At 39.2% G+C, this 21,474-nt stretch overlaps 2 protein-coding genes across 5 annotated transcripts in view; both read right to left on the minus strand.

The window, feature by feature from the left end:
• Nucleotides 1-4,915, minus strand: part of trip10a (thyroid hormone receptor interactor 10a) — a 33,812-nt gene extending 28,897 nt beyond the window's left edge. The window contains exon 1 of one of the 4 annotated variants that reach the window (XM_053612558.1): nucleotides 4,282-4,915. In XM_053612558.1, coding sequence (XP_053468533.1) covers nucleotides 4,282-4,305 — 24 coding nt within the window. In that variant the 5' untranslated portion in view covers nucleotides 4,306-4,915. The remainder of the gene's footprint in view (nucleotides 1-4,281) is intronic. The other 3 variants (XM_053612557.1, XM_053612559.1, XM_053612560.1) reach the window with 3 other exon arrangements.
• Nucleotides 4,916-6,358: 1,443 nt separating this feature from the next.
• On the minus strand, nucleotides 6,359-20,925 carry LOC128600392 (hemicentin-2). Its single transcript, XM_053612846.1, has 15 exons — nucleotides 20,701-20,925; nucleotides 15,065-15,340; nucleotides 14,613-14,930; nucleotides 13,256-13,531; nucleotides 12,776-13,108; nucleotides 12,466-12,693; nucleotides 12,140-12,367; nucleotides 11,433-11,687; nucleotides 11,003-11,332; nucleotides 10,635-10,862; nucleotides 10,307-10,534; nucleotides 8,847-9,071; nucleotides 8,519-8,746; nucleotides 7,840-8,094; nucleotides 6,359-7,679 (listed from the first exon to the last, which is right to left on the minus strand). Exons 1-15 carry the CDS (start codon nucleotides 20,753-20,755, stop codon nucleotides 7,504-7,506), a joined length of 3,639 nt encoding a protein of 1,212 aa, XP_053468821.1. The 5' UTR covers nucleotides 20,756-20,925; the 3' UTR covers nucleotides 6,359-7,503.
• Between the last annotated feature and the right edge of the window lie 549 nt (nucleotides 20,926-21,474).

Raw genomic sequence — 21,474 nt, forward strand, 5'->3', positions numbered from 1 at the left:
CCAGTAATCACACGGCCATCACGTCTGAATGCTCAGCCTGCTGGGATACATTTTTACAAAACATTCACACGGATCCAGACACGTGCTCCGACTGAGACAGTAGTATAACACACACAGTATATAACGGAGGAGCAGGCTGTAGTCCAGAGCTGCCAGAAATAGCAAATGGATCAACAGGGAAACACTGGACAGATTCCACAACGTAGTCAAGCCTTAATGACTAAACCGAAAAAAATCCGAACCGATCAGACGGGACACCAGCTCGATGCGTCTCGACACTGATTCACGCCGCTGACTCACGCCCATCCGCTCTAGCGGACACTGAACTAGAAGCTCAGGATGTGGCAAAAAAAAAAAAAAACACGAGCCGCCTCGACCGGGTCCTCCCGATACATCGATAAACAGTGACACGCTGATCTCCATACCGTCATCAGCTCATGCTCCGATAGTCTCATACACACATCCCGAAGGGTATTACATGACCTTCCTGACTGTTCCGTGTTGATCGTACGAGTTACAGTGACGTTCGCATCCACAGCAAATATCACTTCATCTACTACACGTTTCATACTCTCGATTTCTCGAGGTTAAACAAATTTGAATATGTTCCACATTATTTATTTGAGAGAGAGAGAGAGAGAGAGAGAGAGAAATAACCACATGCGTCTGTTTTCTCATTACGTATAGCACGCGTCCTGAAACCATATCACGAGTGACGTATTATATTACTATCGATTCCCTACACGCAGGTCATATTACAGACGAGCAGGACTAACACGGCAACAGAAACCAACAAACACAGAGAGAAGAACCTGCTGGATCGGGTTTGAGCTCCTGCATGCCTGCTAACACCGGGCCCTGTTCACACCACCACCACCGCATCATCACACCCTGTACCCGAACCGGGTTTCTCTCCGAGCCCTGGGAAACACTAAACAGGCACTTATGGAGGCTGGATCCATTAACGGTTATGTTTTACTGGGCATACAGTGCACTACGTAGGTGCGATCAGTATTACACTACACCCTATGTACTGAGCATATACAGTGAAAACCATACGCAAGCTAGACTGCACTGAAGCTGCAAAAAAAACTTAAATTAAAATCTAAATCAAAATCAACGACCGTGGATTATTCTCAAGCCTGGATTATACCTGCTTTTAACGACGTGTACGTGCATACGAGATGGCTGCCGCACGTATTGGAGCGTAACTTGCGCACGTCTTCGGACGTTAAACGCTACGCGTGGTACAATACCGTAAATGTTGGCACTTAAAATGTACTATTGCATGCGGATATTGAATACATTCAAATGAGATTTCAAAGCATCTCATGTAGCTTTCAGACCTACCAAAAGTTTGTTTTGCATACCGTTCTTCTGAATTTAATACGCAGAATTTAAGCCGCAGGGACAGCTGTGGATCAGGTGGTAGAGTGGGTTGTGCACTAATCGTAGGGACGGCGGTTCGATTCCCGGCCCACGTGACTCCGCATGCCGAAGTGTCCTTGGGCGAGACCCTGAACCCCAAGTTGCTCCCGATGGCAAGTTAGCGCCTTGCATGGCAGCTCTGCTACCATTGGTGTGTGTGTGAATGGGGAAACAGTGTAAAGTGCTTTGTAGAACCCCTAAGGTTAAAAAAGCGCTATATAAGTGCATACCATTTACCATCATCATTGCATACCTGATGGCGAGGATGGTTTGGCTCTGATGTACCTCTTAGTAAGTTTCGCTTTAATCTTGCAGATGTGCATCAGCTATGCAGGCAAGTATGCCAACAATGCTGCTTGCATAACTGTCGTGTCCGCACGTGCGCGCGATGTCACACGCCAAAAAAAAAAAATACACATCAGGCATCGGACCTACTCTTATTGTATTGGGGCGCAGAACGGTTACGACCAGGACGAATACTCATGTTCGAATTCAAATAAAAAGCATCACTGGATTTATAATGGCTACGATGCGAAATTCAGCTCACCACAGGCCAGGAGACAGAAACACATCTCTCTTTGTCTGGGAAAAATCTGCAGCGTAACACCAAATATACCCGCAGGGACGTGGATTGGATGATTGGCCACGGAAAATTAGGGCAAAACTAATTAGGCTGGCGCAGTAGGACACATGATGGAAAGGGGACAGAGGACAGAATCCCAGAGGGAACCGGTGTATTGGGGTCAGAAACTCCCCACCCACTTCTCTCTAATGCTCCATTTTCATGCTGTAGAGGTTCAGCCGAGCATACGTTTGCATCCTTTTCCTTTCCTTTAAGCCCTGAAAACAGAGGTAATGTCACAGGAGAAGCCGAGTGGGGGAAAGAGTGTTAACTCCGTGTGAGATACAGGGTTAACTTCAGAGCACAACATCCCCAACACTCACTGCACAGACTGCAGGTAGGCCAACTGTAATGAAAGCGTTAGGAAGTTTTCTTAATAAACGATAGAACGCGTGTCCATCAGGTCTGAACGTTCAGAGACGTCCCGGTCATTCTGAAAAGTCTCATAATAGGACACTGACTTGGGGTTATAATCTTGAAAAATCCTTTAAGTTCCTTGAAAACATAAAAACCCACTGGAGCGTGTAAAAGCACCTTCAGGATAATAACACCAAATTAGACCACAGACTTTTTTGGTTTGTTTGTTTGTTTGATGCAGTGGAATCTAGTCAAGCTTTATGCTGCAAATGACAGCAGGAAAACAAAAAACCACAACTAGTCAGCCTAGAAGGAGATATATATATATATATATATATAAATTTCAAACAATAAACAACAGAAATATTCAAAAGACCAATACACAGAAAAGGAAATGCAGAAGAAATATGAAGGGGTCAAGCGATGGATGGTTGGATGAATTAGTGGACAGACAAAAGGAGGGTTGGATCAATGGATGGAGGAAGGAACATCAGTGTAAACAGAGTGCTAAACGGAAGGGGAAATAAATAAAGGGACAGATAAATAGAAGGATGGATAGATAGATATATAAATAAACAGAGGGATATAGGAACTAGGTGAATGGCTATAGATAAACAAATGGAGAAATTGATATATATCGAGAGAGGGGGTGAACAGATAGACAGATAGAGGGATAGATACTAAGACAGAGGGAGGGATGGATGGATGGATGGATGGATAGATAGAGACAGACAAACATGCAGGCAGAGATAGACATACAGTCAGAGACAGACAGGCTGACAGAGACAGACAGGCTGACAGAGAGACAGACAGGCTGACAGAGAGACAGACAGGCTGACAGAGAGACAGACAGGCTGACAGAGAGACAGACAGGTCGACAGAGAGACAGACAGGCCGAGACAGAGACATTCAGGCAGAAAGACAGGCAGACAGACAGTGAGACAGAGAGGCAGATAGCAGGACAGAGAGAGAGGCAGGCAGACACAGGGGCAGACAGAGAGACAGGCAGGCAGAGACAGGGGCAGACAGAGAGACAGGCGGGCAGAGACAGGGGCAGACAGAGACAGACAGGCAGAGACAGGGGCAGACAGAGACAGACAGGCAGAGACAGGGGCAGACAGAGAGACAGGCAGAGAGACAGGGGCAGACAGAGAGACAGGGGCAGACAGAGAGACAGACAGGCAGGGACAGGGGCAGACAGGGAGACAGGCAGGGACAGGGGCAGACAGGCATGCAGGGACAGGGGCAGACAGGCATGCAGGGACAGGGGCAGGCAGAGACACAGGCAGAGAGGGAGACAGGGAGACAGGGAGGCAGACAGACAACAACCTCAATGAAAAGTAAAGTAAATTATATCAGAGCTAATACGCCTTACAAATGAAAGTCCGAATTCCAGCTTGATTTATCATCAACATCTCCACAACTCCCAGAGAAACCAGGATCAGCTGAGAACATTAACAGTAAAGACCTGTTCAGTCCACTCGGGGAAATAATCCCTTACAGAACCCAGGGCAGATGATCCAGTTCACACACTTAAACCAGTTTAAAACAGGACACAGGAATGCTAACGGAGGCGCATCCTAGAGGTAGCCTCAGCTAACATTATTAACAAAGTCTACTTAAACTCAGTCTAACACTAAAAGCAGATAATACACTCTAAATACATGTAAATATAACTGATCTAAATCACGTGCTGTATTCCACAGAGCCAGAATCCGAATCCGAGCTGGGCGTGTAAAAACGGAAAACCCGCTCAACTTTTTTCCTCGTCATAAAAACCAAAGCAACTCGTTTAAACAGAAAAAAACCTCACAGTATAATCTGTACTAAGTAATAATTAGTTCTGTTAGTTTGAATATGAAGTTAAAACTCACCCAGAGCTCTGTTCCCCAGTCCATGGTCGCGTCTTTATCAGCTCGTCCCAAAACTGTTGTTAGATTTCGAACTTGTCCCGAATTAGCTACCGTTCCCAGACCGCAAAACAAACTAACTAAGGTCGAGAAACAGATATCCCTTCTTGTGTTTGTCGTTTATCGTCATACATGACAAATTCCGAATCGAAAATCCAGTTTAACAAACGAGCGACTTTGCGTTGTCCAAGAAATTTTCGATGCAAAAAAAAAAAAAAACCTAAAATGGATCAACAGGCTTTCGTATCCGCGTCACTCCCAAATCCCAGATTCTTAAAGGAGCCGTATCACATTTACAAAGGCTGAGTTCCAATTGGATATGACTTAGACACGTAGTACACTACGTAGGGTGGAGACGGAATTCCGTCACGAGCTTCCTACATAGTGAGCGATGAGTCGTTTTGGTTTCGGCCCATGGACATCAGGCCTGAGGAAAAGATGCTGCACGAGGCGTTTAGTTCGTGGGTTTCAGACTTGTTGCAGCCATGAATAAGTGTGAAAAAAAAAGTCTTCAGAAATGATGAAAAAATTAAGCACATTGGGCAAATATACACCATGGTTTTAAGATGTGTAAAGTGTTGATTCAATTGGGTTTTTTAAAAAAAAAAAAAAAAAAAAAAAACATTCATACAGAACAGCATCATGTAAACAACACGTGTCCTAGTTTTATCATATAGTGTTAGTCAAGTTGACATTATTTATATTTGATTATAATTTAATAACATGGAAAGGTATTTAGTTTGATAAAATTCAATTTAGATTATTAAATGTACAACTATAAACTTGTAAAAATACACAACCATGAAATTTAGGAAAAGTGCAACTGTGAATTTTTTTTAAGTAGAACTATGAAATAAATAAAAAAAAATCACAACTATGAACTAAAATGTACAAATATAAACTAGAAACCATACAACATTGAAATTAGAAATAGTACAACTATAGCCTAAAAGTCAGAAATGTACAACTAGAAAATGCAACTATAAACTAGAAAAATACACAACTAGGAAATTTTGAAAAAGTACAACTGTGAATTTTTTTAAGTAGAACTTTGAAATCAAAAAATCTACAACTATGAACTAAAATGTACAGATATAAACTAGAAAACATACAAGAAATTGTCTAAATCTAAACCATTAGAAATTGTACAACTGTAGAATAAAAGTCGGAAATGTACAACTAGAAAATACAACTATGAGCTAGAAATATACAACTATACAATGAAAAAATATACACCTATGAACTAAAAAACTATGAAGTTAGAAAATATAGTTATTACTCTGATTGGGATAAGTTTAAACCCCAATACAAGTAACAACAAAAAGGCCCTAAGTGTAACAAGTATTCGTTTGTGGTTGATAGTAGTAGTTGATATTACAATGTATACAACAGCGTGTGTTGTTGTGGCATTGTTGGGAGACATTTATTTAACATTTATGGAAGGAGTCTCTGTTGTAAATGCTTTGTAACAGTCAAAGTTTCCCAGCATGGGAAAGTCTTCAGGACAGAGGAGTGTACGCGTTCCCGGTTTCTCGGTAAAATGACTCGCTAAGTCATTTTATCAGCTATAATGTCGATGAGAACAGGAGCTAACTTGTCCCTCAGACGTTCCACAACATTAACAATAACTATAAGCCGTTAAAATGCGGGGCATGTCATTCATTAATAAGTTAAACATAAGTGGAATAACATGCTCCAGACCATGCTATTATATGAAAATAACGCACTCAGCTGTGCATCGTGCTGCATCACACCCCCCAACATGCAATATTTTCATATAACAACACCATTTGTCCTGTTATTCCTTATGTGACAGTAGTTAATAGTGATCTCCATTGTCGTCATGTTAATAAACACAACGTTTACCCATTTTATGAAGCATGAACAATTTATTCACAACCAATATCATTATGAAGTACATTTTAATTTCATACAGTGTTTTTATACAAACTTTATAGCATCATTTGACAAATTTGACTATTTTTTTATATATATATATATATATATATATATATATATATATATATATATATATGTCCATGCTATTTCTTTTGTTTTCTAAACAATGTGGTTTTATAAGATATTGCTTTTAATTGTAAAAAAAAAAAAAAAAAAAACATTTTTTTTTTAAAAGTGGCAATTAAGACACCAAAAACATTTATGAATTGAGCCTGTCACACCAAACACATAATTTGAGCAGTGAATTAAAAAAGCTATCTTAAATATACAACAAACACTTTGAAAAGTTAAAACACACACACACACACACACACACACAAAAAGACAGCATATATGAGGTTCATCATTTCTTGAATGTGCATCCAGATTTGTGTCAAAATGATTTTTTAAAGCCCTCCCTGCTGAAAAAAAAAACAATAGAAACAAATTAATATGGTTTTAATGGTTATAATGGGAATTGTATTGGTTTTAATGGAAACTGTAATGGTCCCTGTGGTTCTCTACTGGTAATTTGTTGCCTTCTATTGGTGGCATGATATGTCTAGTGAATACCATTAAGGACCATCCATCCATCCATCCATCTATCTTCTACCGCTTACTCCTTTTCAGGGTCACGGGGAACCTGGAGCCTATCCCAGGGAGCATCGGGCACAAGGCGGGGTACATCCTGGACAGGGTGCCAGTCTATCGCAGGGTACAATCACATACACACTCACACACCCATTCATACACTACGGACACTTTAGACACGCCAATCATCCTACCATGCATGTCTTTGGACTGGGGGAGGAAACCGGAGTACCCGGAGGAAACCCCCGCAGCACGGGGAGAACATGCAAACTCCGCACAGACATGGCCCTGGCGGGACTCCATTAAGGACCAGTTATGGTAATGGTTTTAATGGTTAGCTGATGGTTTATAGTTGTACTTGTAGTGGAAACCGAATTTTTGTGATGGTTTCTATTGTTTTGTTTTTCAGCAGAGCTATATATATATATGTTTACGCTTAAAGATTATCCATTTTTTTATGCCTCCTGAGCGCAGAAATTTCTCTCCACATCATCGCCCAATATGAAATTGCTTCACTCCAATGTGTTTACAAAAGATTAAAGCATAAACAAAGCAAACATATGTCCATTCCAGCAGTAGGCAGTCCTTGTGTATGAAGCACAAATGCTTAGCACAAATCTAAAATCACACAGAGGTATCTTTACCTATGAGTCAAATTCAATGATCTTTTCCATCATTCTGGTTCAATAGTGCCATACTGACCGCACCATTAGCCTGTATGTTGTACGTTCCAGATCGTCTGTGTTTGACACACTTGAAAATTACATATAAAATAATGAGTAAAACTAATAATAAAAGCACACAGCAAATTATTGCTGTTCGAAGGTTGCTTTCTGGAAGAAAAAGGAAAACAGACAAAATTCAGATTAGTCAGTAGTGCACTACATAACTCTGTATACTACATGTTTTCAAGAAGTACGTTTGTATCAAGTCAATTAGTAAAACTAAAACATGTCCATGTTAATTACATACAGTATGATGACATTTTCTTACCTTGTACCGTCAGTGTAGCTATCTTTGTGTTCCTCCCAAGTTTATTACTAGCAGTGCACGTATATTCACCAGCATCAGTAGCCTTGGCTTTAGCAATGTTTAGCGTTATCTGACGCCTCCCAGTGGTCTTAGATTGATTTTGAAAGCTCCATGTCACTTCAGGTTCTGGATTCCCCTCTGCAGTGCAGCTCAGAGACACATCGTTGCCTACCGTCACCACTTGTGAGGGCTCGTCCAGCTGAATTTCAGAAAGATCTATTGAGAAAAATTGATATTGAAACTGAATAATGTTTATGTCACAGATACTGAGCAAAAAATGTATGGTTGGGTTTTTTTTTGTTCTTGTTGTTGTTGTTTTTTGCTCATGAAATCAAAGAAATCAATGTGGGCCAATTCACCCCGGATGGGACGCCAGTTCATCACAGGGCACCATGCCCATGCACATTTGTAACATGGTAACATGGAAAAAGTAACATGGTAAAATATACATGCAATATAAAATATACTGTTATACACATAAACATTAACATTTTAAAATGAACACATTAATATAAACCTGTGATTTGCTATTATTAGAACTATTAACAGAGCCATGCTCTTACAGAGAATTAATCAACTGTTTTTGACAAATCAGAAGTTAAAATTGAACAGCGCTGTGGTATAAAGGAATAGAACTTACACAGAACGTTAATGATCAAATTGTGTTGCTCAGTTCCATGCTTGTTCACGGCTGTTATCAAATATGAGCCGCTATCCCCCCTTGCGACATTATGAAGAGGTTTCACTATTTTCCCATCTTTTTCCCAGGTGATGTTTGCTGCAGGAGAAGCCATAACTGAACATTTATCTAAGAAGGATTCATGCTCCATCCCCTCATGGTGTGCAGGACATGTAAATGTAGGAGCATCTAAAAAGAACAGAGATTGCTTTTAGTATCAACATCAATAAATCTGTAATCATGAAACAATTCATGACATCCACAGAGTCTTTACAGCTTTTACACTCACACTCCACTGTGATCTTTGTGACACAGGATGCATTTCCTATCACATTAGAGGCAACGTATTGATACTGGCCCGAGTCATTCCTGCTGAGACGTGTACTAGGGCTGACCGGTGATTTGTCTCGATACCAGGTGATATTTGGAGATGGATTTCCCATAACATAAGGATAAGAGTCCAAGGGGGTATTTATCATAGGAGACCAACCTGAACAATTTATTACGGGTTTGTCTGAAAAATAGACACAAAGCACTGTGAGAAAAAACATGTCTTTTTTTTAAACTGAAAAGATTAAGTTACTTGGAAAAATGTAATATTACAATATACTGCTACAGATAAATACAGTGCATCCGGAAAGTATTCACAGCGCTTCACTTTTTCCACATTTTCTTATGTTACAGCTTTATTCCAAAATGGATTAAATTCATTATTTCCCTCAAAATTCTACAAACAATACCCCATAATGACAACGTGAAAGAAGTTTGTTTGAAATCTTTGCAAATTTATTAATTATGTGCTTTTTTTTGTTTTTTATTTTTAATAAATTTGCAAAGATTTCAAACCAACTTCTTTCACGTTGTCATTATGGGGTATTGTTTGTAGAATTTTGAGGAAAATAATGAATTTAATCCATTTTGGAATAAAGCTGTACTATAACAAAATGTGGAAAAAGTGAAGTGCTGTGAATACTTTCCGGATGCACTGTATACATGCAATATAAAATATACTGTTATACACATAAACTTGTGGTTTTCCTTGCAGAACTACTGCTCAAACTGCTGTTATGTAAATAATAACATACGATGCGCCACGCCGTTTTAGAAAAACACTAGAAACTCTCTAGATGCCTTTCCCTAGTTGTGAAGAGACTACTTGTTAAAATTCAACAGCATGTTTCTATTTATGTTAAAGTTGGCACAGTACTAGTGTCCTTTCCTGGTTTTCAGAACGTTAAAAATAATTTGTCTATCACTTTCTCTGATTGTATCTCCTGTTCCCCCAGCAAATCTTTAAAAACTTAAATCAGCATTTCTTTTTCTTCTTCATGTTTCTCTCTTTCAAGTAGTTCAAGTTCTCACTTACTGATGTTATCTCTGTTGATATGCACCTGATATGAATATGCGTCTCTTGCCAATATCTTCCTTAATTTGGCTGTCTAAATTTGCCTTATACCACTTCTAATAAGATGGGTACTTCTCGTAAATGTTAAACAAATTTAGGAAATCAAGTGCTGTTTTCAGTTCCGTAGCCTGTAAAGTTAATGCACCTTTTGGAACATCTGCCACACACATCACTGTGATTGAGTTGTTACTATACTGTATCAACCATAACATTTTAAAATGAACACATTAATATAAACCTGTGATTGGCTATTATTAGAAATATTACAGAGAATTAATCAACCGTTTTTGACAAATCAGAAGTTAAAATTGAACAGTGCTGTGGAATAATATAAAAGCACTTACACAGAACATTAATGGTCAAATTGTGTTGCTCAGTTCCATGCTTGTTCACGGCTGTTATCAAATATGAGCCGCTATCCCCCCTTGCGAGATTATGAAGATGGTTCACTATTTTCCCATCTTTTTCCCAGGTGATGTTTGCTGCAGGAGAAGCCATAACTGAACATTTATCTAAGAAGGACTCATGCTCCATCCCCTCATGGTGTGCAGGACATGTAAATGTAGGAGCATCTAAAAAGAACAGAGACTGCTTTTAGTATCAACATCAATAAATCTGTAATCATGAAACAATTCATGACATCCACAGAGTCTTTACAGCTTTTACACTCACACTCCACTGTGATCTCTGGGACACAGGATGCATTTCCTATCACATTAGAGGCAACGTATTGATACTGGCCCGAGTCATTCCTGCTGAGACGTGTACTAGGGCTGACCGGTGATTTGTCTCGATACCAGGTGATATTTGGAGATGGGTTTCCCGTAACATTATAAGGATAAGAGTCCAAGGGGGTATTTATCATAGGAGACCAACCTGAACAAGTTATTACGGGTTTGTCTGAAAAATAGACACAAACAACTGTGAGAAAAAACATTTCTTTTTTTTTAAACTGAAAAGATTAAGTTACTTGGAAAAATGTAATATTACAATATACTGCTACAGATATGTCAAGCCTAAAGCATCTCTGAAGCACTCACAGTGAACTGCAATGTTGAGAGGATCTGATGTCACTTTAGGAGGAGGTTGAGGTCCTTCTGGTCCCAGATTCAGTTCTGCCTCACATCTGTACTGAACTCCATCATCATCTTTGCTCGGGGAGATCTGAAGTGTTGTGGTTTTATCAGCTGGATATGGGGTCTTATCAGAAAAGATTTCTGTTTTCACTAGATGTTGTCCTTTGTACCAGTTCACAGTGAGGAGATGAACAGGAGCAACATTCTGAACATCACACTGGAGCTCGTACTCTCTGCCTTCAATCATCGGCCCTTTGTGATTCACGGTGCTGATGGACACCCGGTCTGGACGCTCTGTGGGGAAAGAATAGAAGTTTTCTTTGTATCATACATTGCATTCTGAGCAGGGCATAAGTTATTATATCTCAAAGTCAACAGGTAAGATACGACTCACTGTAAATAGTAACTGAGGGCCCGAGTTCGCGCTGCCCGGAGTTTACATTTATGTAGCAAACTGGTTTTATGTCCCAGTGCGTGAGGCTCTCTACCCTCCAGGTGATGTTCTGGACCTCTTGCGTCATGCCTACTGCTCCCTGAGATGCCTCCCAGCCCATGCCTTTGTGGGCGATGGTTGTAGAACAGATAGCTGAGACTGAAGCTCCAAACTCCACCACTAATTTAACAGGCTGTATTTTAATGGGACAATCACCTGCCAAAACATATTACTGCATTTAAATCATTTTAATATTAATACTGAGCTATTTATTAAAGTATTACACATCAAAATCATTTATACCTGCAATTCTGACAATTATAACTAAAAATGACACAGCGGCTATAAACAGTCATTTCTTCACCACCCTCTCTTTTGTATCTCTCTACTGAAGATAATAAAAATAATCATAATAATAATTCAATCACAGCATGTCATGTTACCAAGACAAAATGAAGTGCAAACTCTTCTGTCCAAAAGAGCTTCCCATAGTGGAAAACTTCTGCTAACTGCCTGCTACAAATCACTGACACTGGAGACTCCTTCCATAGATGGAAAGCTTCACCGTGTCAGTGATTATGCTTTTTTTTTCTTTGTTAAATAACATGTTTCTTAATCCATTGAATCAAGAATTCAACAATGCTGTGGTATAAAGGAAAAGAACTTACACAGAACATTAATGGTCAAATTGTGTTGCTCAGTTCCATGCTTGTTCACGGCTGTTATCAAATATGAGCCGCTATCCTCCCTTGCGAGATTATGAAGAGGGTTCACTATTTTCCCATCTTTTTCCCAGGTGATGTTTGCTGCAGGAGAAGCCATAACTGAACATTTATCTAAGAAGGATTCATGCTCCATCCCCTCATGGTGTGCAGGACATGTAAATGTAGGAGCATCTAAAAAGAACAGACTGCTTTTAGTATCAACATCAATAAATCTGTAATCATGAAACAATTCATGACATCCACAGAGTCTTTACAGCCTTTACACTCACACTCCACTGTGATCTTTGGGACACAGGATGCACTTCCTATCACATTAGAGGCAACGTATTGATACTGGCCCGAGTCATTCCTGCTGAGACGTGTACTAGGGCTGACCGGTGATTTGTCTCGATACCAGGTGATATTTGGAGATGGGTTTCCCGTAACATTATAAGGATAAGAGTCCAAGGTGGTATTTATCATAGGAGACCAATCTGAACAAGTTATTAAGGGTTTGGCTGAAAAATAGACACAAAGCACTGTGAGAAAATATGTTCTGTTATACAAGTGTAAAGTCTAAAGCATCTCTGAAGCACTCACAGTGAACTGCAACGTCGAGAAGATTTGATTTCACTATCAGAGGAGACTGAGATCCTTTTAGTACCAGTTTCATCTTTGCTTCACAACTGTACAGAGCTTCACCTTCATCTCTGCTGGCGACGACCTTCAGTGTAACAGTCTTATTACTAGGAGTTTTTGTAGGCAAGTCTGTGAATCCTCTGTTTTTCAGTAATTTGCCTCCATTGTACCAGAAAACAGCGAGGACGTTCACAGGAGCGAAATTCTGAATGTCACACTGGAGTTCATACTTTTTTCCTTCAGTCATCGGCCCTGTTTGATTCACAATGCTGATAGACACCTGGTCTGGAATCTCTGCGCAGAGAAACAATTTATCTGCCTTCAACCTCCTTCTATTTACAGTATATTGTACTTGGATTTGTAATGGTTTGCGGTCCACATATTAACAGTGACCACCAAAGATTTAATCCCAAATCATTAAATCAACACCTTGATACTTACTGTAAACGATAATCGGGAGCGTTTTGCTGCATTGTGTATCATTCAGCATCATGTAGCACACAGGCTGTATTTCCCAGTCGGTCAGATTGTCTGTTTCCCAGGTGACGGTCTTATTTTCAGGACCCAACACAGTTCCCAGTGGAACGCTCCAGTTCAGATGAGTGTAGTTGGAGAGGGAACGGCAGCTCACTGAGACCGGCTCTCCGTATCGTACCACCAGCTCTTCAGGGTCCAGCACAAGGTCATTGAGCTGAGCAGGACAATCTGCAGCCACTTCTAGGAACATTCAAAAGGAAACGTTTTGTGGTCATTCTAAGAATCACAGCTGGACCGTTCTCAGAGCAATGGTTGGATTGTGCTATTGATAGGATTCATACCAACACAATACTGTACGTGTTCAGCTCAGGCTCATACAGTTTAAAATACTACATAGAGCTGGTTATTCCAAAGCTCGGTTGTCTATTTGAATATTGACATGCCTCCCCATACAATTTGAGCCATATGTTCTTCTCATGATCAGCTTTGCATTGCTACTGCCTCACTTACTTTACCACCATGATCTACTGAAGATTAATGCGTGCCCTTCTGTAGTATTATTTGGTGTTCCCGAGGACTGGGGTCAGTTTAATTATAAACAGTTAGACATTTTAGCATTTACACCTTAATTGGTTCTACGCCGTCTGTTATTTCATTGGATATCGACCAAACCCCTAGCTATTGGTCAGTGGCTCAAGGATAGGATGCCATTCCTTTAATTGGAGAAATTTTATAGACTCTGACTCTGACAAATTCCTGAACAAATGGCAATCATTTATGACTTACTTTATGACTGAATTCATTACAAATTTGACCCCCTGACAAACTTTTCATCCTTTTTTTTTTTTTTTTTTAAATTCCTCTCTTTCTGTGATATGAGTCAGATTTAGTGTTAATACGTTTGAATAGGGAAAAAAAAATTGGGAAAAATAAGGTAATAGTAATCACGACAATTTAATTTTTAGACATTGTATTATAATACCCTTGGGATAAAGTTTAAATTTCTTTCATAGCTTGAAAATTTAGGACCATAAAGTAAGAGACGTTGTCCATCTAGTTTTCTTAAACATAATCTTTCTTAATTGCTGTTTTTTTCTCTCTCTCTCTCTCGTGCCATCTTTCACCAAGAAAATAAAATTTAGGATGAGCAGAAACGTTGTCCAACAATACCTACTGTAAAGCTGACTGACAGATATCCAACATTAAAAAAATACTTATTTTTTTCTTCTTCAACCAAATCTAAATCTCCTGCATCTGTAATGTATATGAAAAAATGCTTTACCATATTTGAAGGAGATTAAACAATCTGTGGAGCACTCACTGGTTATGATAAGAGTATCTGATGTCACTATACGTGGAGACTTAGGTCCCAGATTCAGCTCCGCCTCACAGCTGTACCGAACTCCCTCATCATCTCTGCTGGGGAAGATCTTGAGTCCGGTGGACTGATTCACTGGAATCTTAGTGGAAATGTCAGTAAAGTTTGTGGTGTTCACTAGATCGGGTCCTTTGTACCAGTTCACAGTGAGGAGATGAACAGGAGCAACATTCTGAATGTCACACTGGAGCTCGTACAGTTTTCCTTCAGTCATTGGCCCTGTGTGACCCACAGTGCTGATCAACACACGGTCTGGAGGCTCTGCACAGAGAGAAGATTTTTTTTTTTCTACTGCCTGCCTCTTTCCACGCATAATATTTGAGCATTTTGTAACTTTGTGTGTGTAACACACTCTTACTCACCAGTAAATCAACACTTCGAAATTGGATACTTACTGTAAACGGTAAGTGGGAGAGTTTTGCTGCATTGTACATTATCCAGGATCATGTAGCACTCAGGCTGTATTTGCCATTCAGTCAGATTGTCTGTTTCCCAGGTGACGGTCTGACTATAAAGACCGGACACAGTTTCCAGTGGAACGCTCCAGTTCAGATGAGTGTAGTTGGAGAGGGAACGGCAGCTCACTGAGACAGGATCTCCATATCGTACCACCAGCTCAGGAGGGTCCAGCACAAGGTCATTGAGCTCAGCAGGACAATCTGCAGCCACTTCTAGGAACATTCAAAAGGAAACGTATTGTGGTCATGCTCAGAAGCACAGCTGGACCGTTCTCAGAAACACATTCAACAGATGATGTATTTTTGCAAATTACTACACAGGTCTCACTTTGAAAAGAAAATATATTGTATTCAAGGTCACTCAATGGTTTTGTTTGGTTTTGTTAAGTTTCCTGAAGCTAGCTGTTTTGAAATTCAATACTGCAACAAATACTAGCCCCTGCCTTCATTGTTCCCATCAACAAACACGCTTTCTCAACATACGGGCTTACTCAGAGCCAGCAACTTACAGGTGCATCTCAAAAATATTTGTGGTATTTGTGGTAAAAATCGCAGTATTTTTTTTTCGTAATTGAATTCAAAACTTTCATATATTCTAGATTCATTACACATAAAGTTCAATATTTCGAGCCGTTTTTATTTTAGTCGCGATGATTATGGCTTACAGCTCATGGAAATCAAAAATCCAGTATCTCAAAATATTAGAATAAAGAATTTATAATACAGAAATGTTGCGGTATCGAATTCCTGGTGTCAAGCCACTCCTGAACCAGAGGATTTTTGATTTCCATGAGCTGTAAGTCGTAATCATAAAGGTTCTAATTTTATTCAATTTTTTTGAGATGCACCTGTAAATTATAATGTTCTGTCAATATTTACATGGAAAAAAGTTAGGCACATTCTTAAAATGATTTTCTGAGCATCCAATTCAGATGAATAATAATAATAATAAAAAAAACACCTTTTTGTGGACTTTAAAAGGATGATACTATTAATTAATTCATCCATAGTTTTGAGTGGGGGTCACTGTGGCTTAGTAGTTAGCACAGTTGTATCACAACTCTGGTGAGTGAATGTGTGCATTTTTTCCCCCCCCCTTGCACTTGTTAACATTTAGTTAATGAAATTTTAATATAGGAACAAAATTTTAATATAGGAACAAAATTTTAATATAGGAACAAAATTGACAAAGAATGTACAAAGAACTGGAATGCTTGTTCTACATTAGCAGAGCATTCACTGTTTTCCTATTATGGAGCAGTGTTCTTGTTTTTTCTCTCTCTTACATACAGGTACAAATTTTATTTAAATTGAGAATAAATACAGGTGCAAGCAAACTGATTCAACCCCCAATTGCAAATCAGGTTTATTGTCAAAATTTACAGACTTTCAGCTGTTTGCGATGAACAAATCAAACAAAAGCAATTGAAATGGTTCAACACAACGAATGCTTCAAGTGATTTCCCCAAATTCAACTGAACATGTAACTTATGATGACTTCTCCAGTTTCAGAAATTATTCAACCCCTTCATGGCAAGCATCTTTAGTACTTAGTAGAGCATCCTTTTGCTGTTATGACCTGCTGCAAACAAGATGCATAGCCAGACACCAGCTTCTGGCAGCGTTCCTGAGGAATCTTAACCCATTCCTCATGAGCAATGGCCTCCAGTTTACATCTGCAACAACTAATCGATAAAATCGATAATAATCGATTATGAAAACCGTTGTCGACGAATCTCATTATGGATTAGTTGGTCTGCGCGCGGCACGGGGGAGATTTACTCATTACGTTACTTCTGCTCCGAAAACACGCTTAGGAGAGTAAATACTCAAGTTATGTCCCAAATGAAATACTGTACACTTACACTATGCACTGTGCACTCTACCGTCTAGTGTGCGGATTTTAGAAAGGTAATATCATCTCAAATATAACACTAGCTTTTATTTTTACTAATCGGAAATATAAGCCGCTTCCTAGGCGACGGTGCCAATGACTTTCTTCAGTTTACTTTCTGTCAGCGTTATCTCTTATTCCCAACATGACCTCAGTCCTCATAAGACGGAGGCGAAATCATCATGTGACTGAGGAAGAAAGTGCGTAACCTCCAATTCCTCTAAGGCAGGGAAGCATTTTAAACACCGTGGAAAGCAAACTGATGCATGAGGACAAACTTATGTTTATATCCAAAATGCTCCACTGTGTGTAAGGGGCAGGGGAAACTGGTCACGCTGCTTAAAAGGTTTTGTTTAATTTAAGTTTATTGTTATTATATGTTGTATTTGCGCGCTTGCAGTGTAAATTCTGTCATTTATTATAACGGAAGTGATGTGCTAGTAACGAGTATCGGTGTAGACGTGCTGATACAGATTGCGAGCGCTAGCAAGATCTGTAATGTCCAGTTAAAACACTATGATCAAAAGTAAACACAAGTAAAATAATATGTCTAAAGGCAGTGAGTAACAGAAACCACAAGATGCAGTGAAAGTGAATTTTTATTATTAATTTAGAACTGTAGTTTATTCGGTGCTTTTTGGGCATCCATAAAAATAATGCATAAATAATATAAAATAAGTTATATATACATATAAAAATAAAATTTATAAAATTTATTTTATAATATTTATGCATTCTTTTTATGGATGCACAAAAATCACCAAATTAAACTACAGTCCTAAATTAATAATATATATTCTGATGTGTGTGTGTGTGTGTGTGTGTGTGTGTGTGTGTGTGTGTATATTGGGTCCTTTTCTGTTTTGGACAAACAGTTGTGTAAAGTTTTTGTCTGAAGTTTCTATTTGTAACACTCATTTGTGGATTTTATTTTAAATAAACAAAAAAAATGGTACTGAAAGTTTGCCCCGCCCCCATCTGATTAATCGATTAATCGAAAGAAAAAAATAAAATAAAATAAGCGGCCAACTAATCGATTATGAAAATAACCTTTAGTTGCAGCCCCATTCCAGTTCAGTAATATTCTTGGGGTTGCGTGCTGCACCCGCCTTCTTCAAATCCCACCAGAGGTTTTCTATGGGGTTCAAGTCAGGTGACTGTGCTGTCCCTGTAGAATCTTCCAGGACTTCTTCTGCAACCAAGCCTTGGTGGAATTTGAGGTATGCTTGGTATCATCGTCCTGTTGGAAGGTCCAATGATGCCCAAGCTTCAGCTTCCTCACAGACGGCATGAGGTTTTCTCCTAGGATTTCCTGATACTTCAATGAATCCTTCTTGCCTTCCACACGCTGCAGGTTTCCAGTGCCAGAGGATGCAAAGCAGCTGCAGAGCATCACCGAGCCTCCACCATGCTCGACTGTGGACAGAGCGTTCTTTCTTCATTCATCTTCGTCCAGACATAACGCTGATCGATCGTGCTGAAAAGTTCCAGTTTTGCTTCATCGCTCCACAGAACAGAATCCCAAAACTTCCGTGACTTATTTATATGACTTTGAGCGACTTTTCTTGTGCTTTTGGGTCAGTAGTGGTGTACGTCTTGGAGTTCTGGCATGGAAAACTTCTGTGTTTAGTACGCACGTTACTGTGCTCACGGAAATCTCAGTGCCTGTTGCCACCAAGTCTTGCTGCAGGTCTTTTGCAATCACCGGAGGGTTTTTCACAACCTGCCTTCTCAGAAATCCGGTTGCAGCCATTGATCGCTTCCTTTTTCTGCCCCGTCCAGGTATTTCATCTATTTTTTGCCCCTAGCCAGTTCAGGTATTTCATGTGTTCCAGCTCAAGCACACTTGGTGCAACTAATGAACCCACTGTTTAGTTGCATCCGGTGTGCTTGAGACAACACCTGTTTGGTATATGTGTGCTGTTGTGAGGGATTTTATTCAGGGGGTTAAATCATTTTAAAACTGGAGTAATCATTATAAGTTGCATGTTCAGTTGAATTTGGGGAAACCACATGAAGCATTCGTCGTGTTGAACTATTTCAATTGCTTTTGTTTGATTTGTTCATCACAAACAGCTGAAAGTCTGTAAACTTTGACAATAAACCTGATTTCCAATGGGGATTGAATCATTTTGATTGCAACTGTAAAAGTATTTTACATCATATTGCTTTACTCTTGACTTTATTAACATATGTGACCTTGACGTAATCCAAAAGTAATCAGATTACATTACTTTCATATTCTGATGTTTGGATTACTGATTACATTATTTATCAGGTAATTTGTAACTGTAACAGAATACATTTTGCACTAACTCTCCCAACCCTGAAACTGCCACTAATAAACTATAAAGCACTAAATGGCCTCGCCCTGCAGAACCTGAGGTATCTTTGAGTTTTTTATGATCCACCACACCAGCTTCGATCAAAAGCTGCAGTTAGAATAAAGAAGACTACAGCAGGGGGAATTTTTTTTTTTCTTACAAAGCCCAGCAGTTATGGAACAGCCTTCCAAGTAGTGTTCAGGACTCAGAACATTAATTGGACGTCTCATCCATTATTCAATGGATAACTTCACTTGGATAATGACTCATAATAAAGACACTATCTGGTGTCACCCAGAGAAGGGTGTTTCCCTTTTCACTCTCTATGGTTCCTCTTCTTTCTTTTTTTTCATGCAGTGTCAGGAACATTTTCCTTGCCACTCTTGCATCTGGCTTGCTCATTAGTATTTAAATTTAAACCCATATCTGTATTTCTGTAAAGCTGATTTCTGACCATGCCCATTGTTTAACGTGTTTTATAAATAGAATTGAATTGAAACTCCACGCTACAAACACAACGCCCACATAACCATCTGACTAGCGTTTTAGTCTGTCTGTGGTTTAAATACAGATGAGTCCATATTTAACCCTCACTATGCACACTTAATTCAACATGGACAACATATTGTCCTGATCGGTTGGATGTTGGTCTACATCTACTAGATTTTCACTCTCACTCTTTCTTTTTCCGTTCTCTCTATCTCTCTTTAATGAAAATAGAACAAATACTTCACAATTGATTCACAACATCCTAACACTGTATTAGAAATATGATACAAGATAAGCAAGGTGTTGAGAATGAACTTTTATTGTGTTGTGAAGTTACATCCAAAAATGTGTGATTTCCTCTACAGTGTGAGAAGATGTGCTTTAGCAGCATTATGAAATTATCAGCAGCCACGCCTCACACAGCAACTCTTCTCAAGTCCAACCGGGTCTCAACCTTACTTCAAATGTGTTAAATACGGAAGAAAAAAAAAAAAGAAAAAACTCATGGTCTTCTCATCCATCAGCAGTTTTTATAATAGAAACTTGCAGGTGTAGTAGAAATGTACATATCATTGCTTGGTAAAAAGCCACAAATTTTCAACACAGCAACTGTGAGCACATTTATCCCCATCAGCAGGTCCGAGCATTCTTGCGCTTCTGCTTCTAATTCAAAGTAGTTACAGTATAACACACTTTCCAGTAAACAACTGAGCAATAAAAGTTAATGGCAGAAAATAAGCAACGTACTCATATGCCATGTGCTGAAGTCTACGACTCTCATTTCAGATGTTATAGCACAAGGGAAAGAAACACACAGAAGAAATGCTCTGCTGTAACCTTGTCGAGATGGAAAGATGAAGACTTACCGCCATTTATGAGTGCAACAAACACCAGACCGGTTAGCTGTGTAAGGTACAGCATGGTCTGATTTTACCAGAAGACCGACAGGTGAAAATAATGTTGATGATGGCAATGATGATGATGATGATGATGATGATGATGAATAATCAAAATAAAAAAAAATACACAAGGACGTATCCAGCAATGACTACAGAGGTGGCAAAGTGAAACTGTTCTCTTGTCTGCAACAAGCATAAGCATGCGCCGAGAAAATAACAAGTGACAGCAGGAAATCCTGTTAGGTGATCTAATAGGAGGTACCCACTTCTGAGGAAGATCGGCCGTTGAGCATTTTCGCCGAAATAAAAGCGATTTTTTTCTATGGCGCATTTCAAGAAAAAAGTGTGCTAAAGAAACTGTATTTATAACAAGCTGGAAATGTATATTTTACAACGTAAAAGCTTTCAGTCGTGGAGACCTTAGTGTTTGGGGCTGTTTAGGTATAAAAATGAATTTACAGATACAAACCACACATACCTACACAAGCACTAATACTAACCATACTAATGAAAGTAAATCAACACATATCATGCAATAACATATAACAGTACCAGTATTGGGCATGACCAAGGAATAAGGCAAACATTCACTCATCTGACACAATATTTCCACAGCTAGAGCTTGGTGGATGACTCCAAAATGCCTGTCATTCATTATAAGAGCAGCAAAAAGTATATATAAAAAAAAATCTATCGAAATGTCACAAAAACATTTTATTTCTGAGTAGTATGAGGGCTATT

This window comes from Ictalurus furcatus, chromosome 24, assembly GCF_023375685.1.
Source record: "Ictalurus furcatus strain D&B chromosome 24, Billie_1.0, whole genome shotgun sequence".
Lineage (NCBI taxonomy): Eukaryota > Metazoa > Chordata > Actinopteri > Siluriformes > Ictaluridae > Ictalurus > Ictalurus furcatus.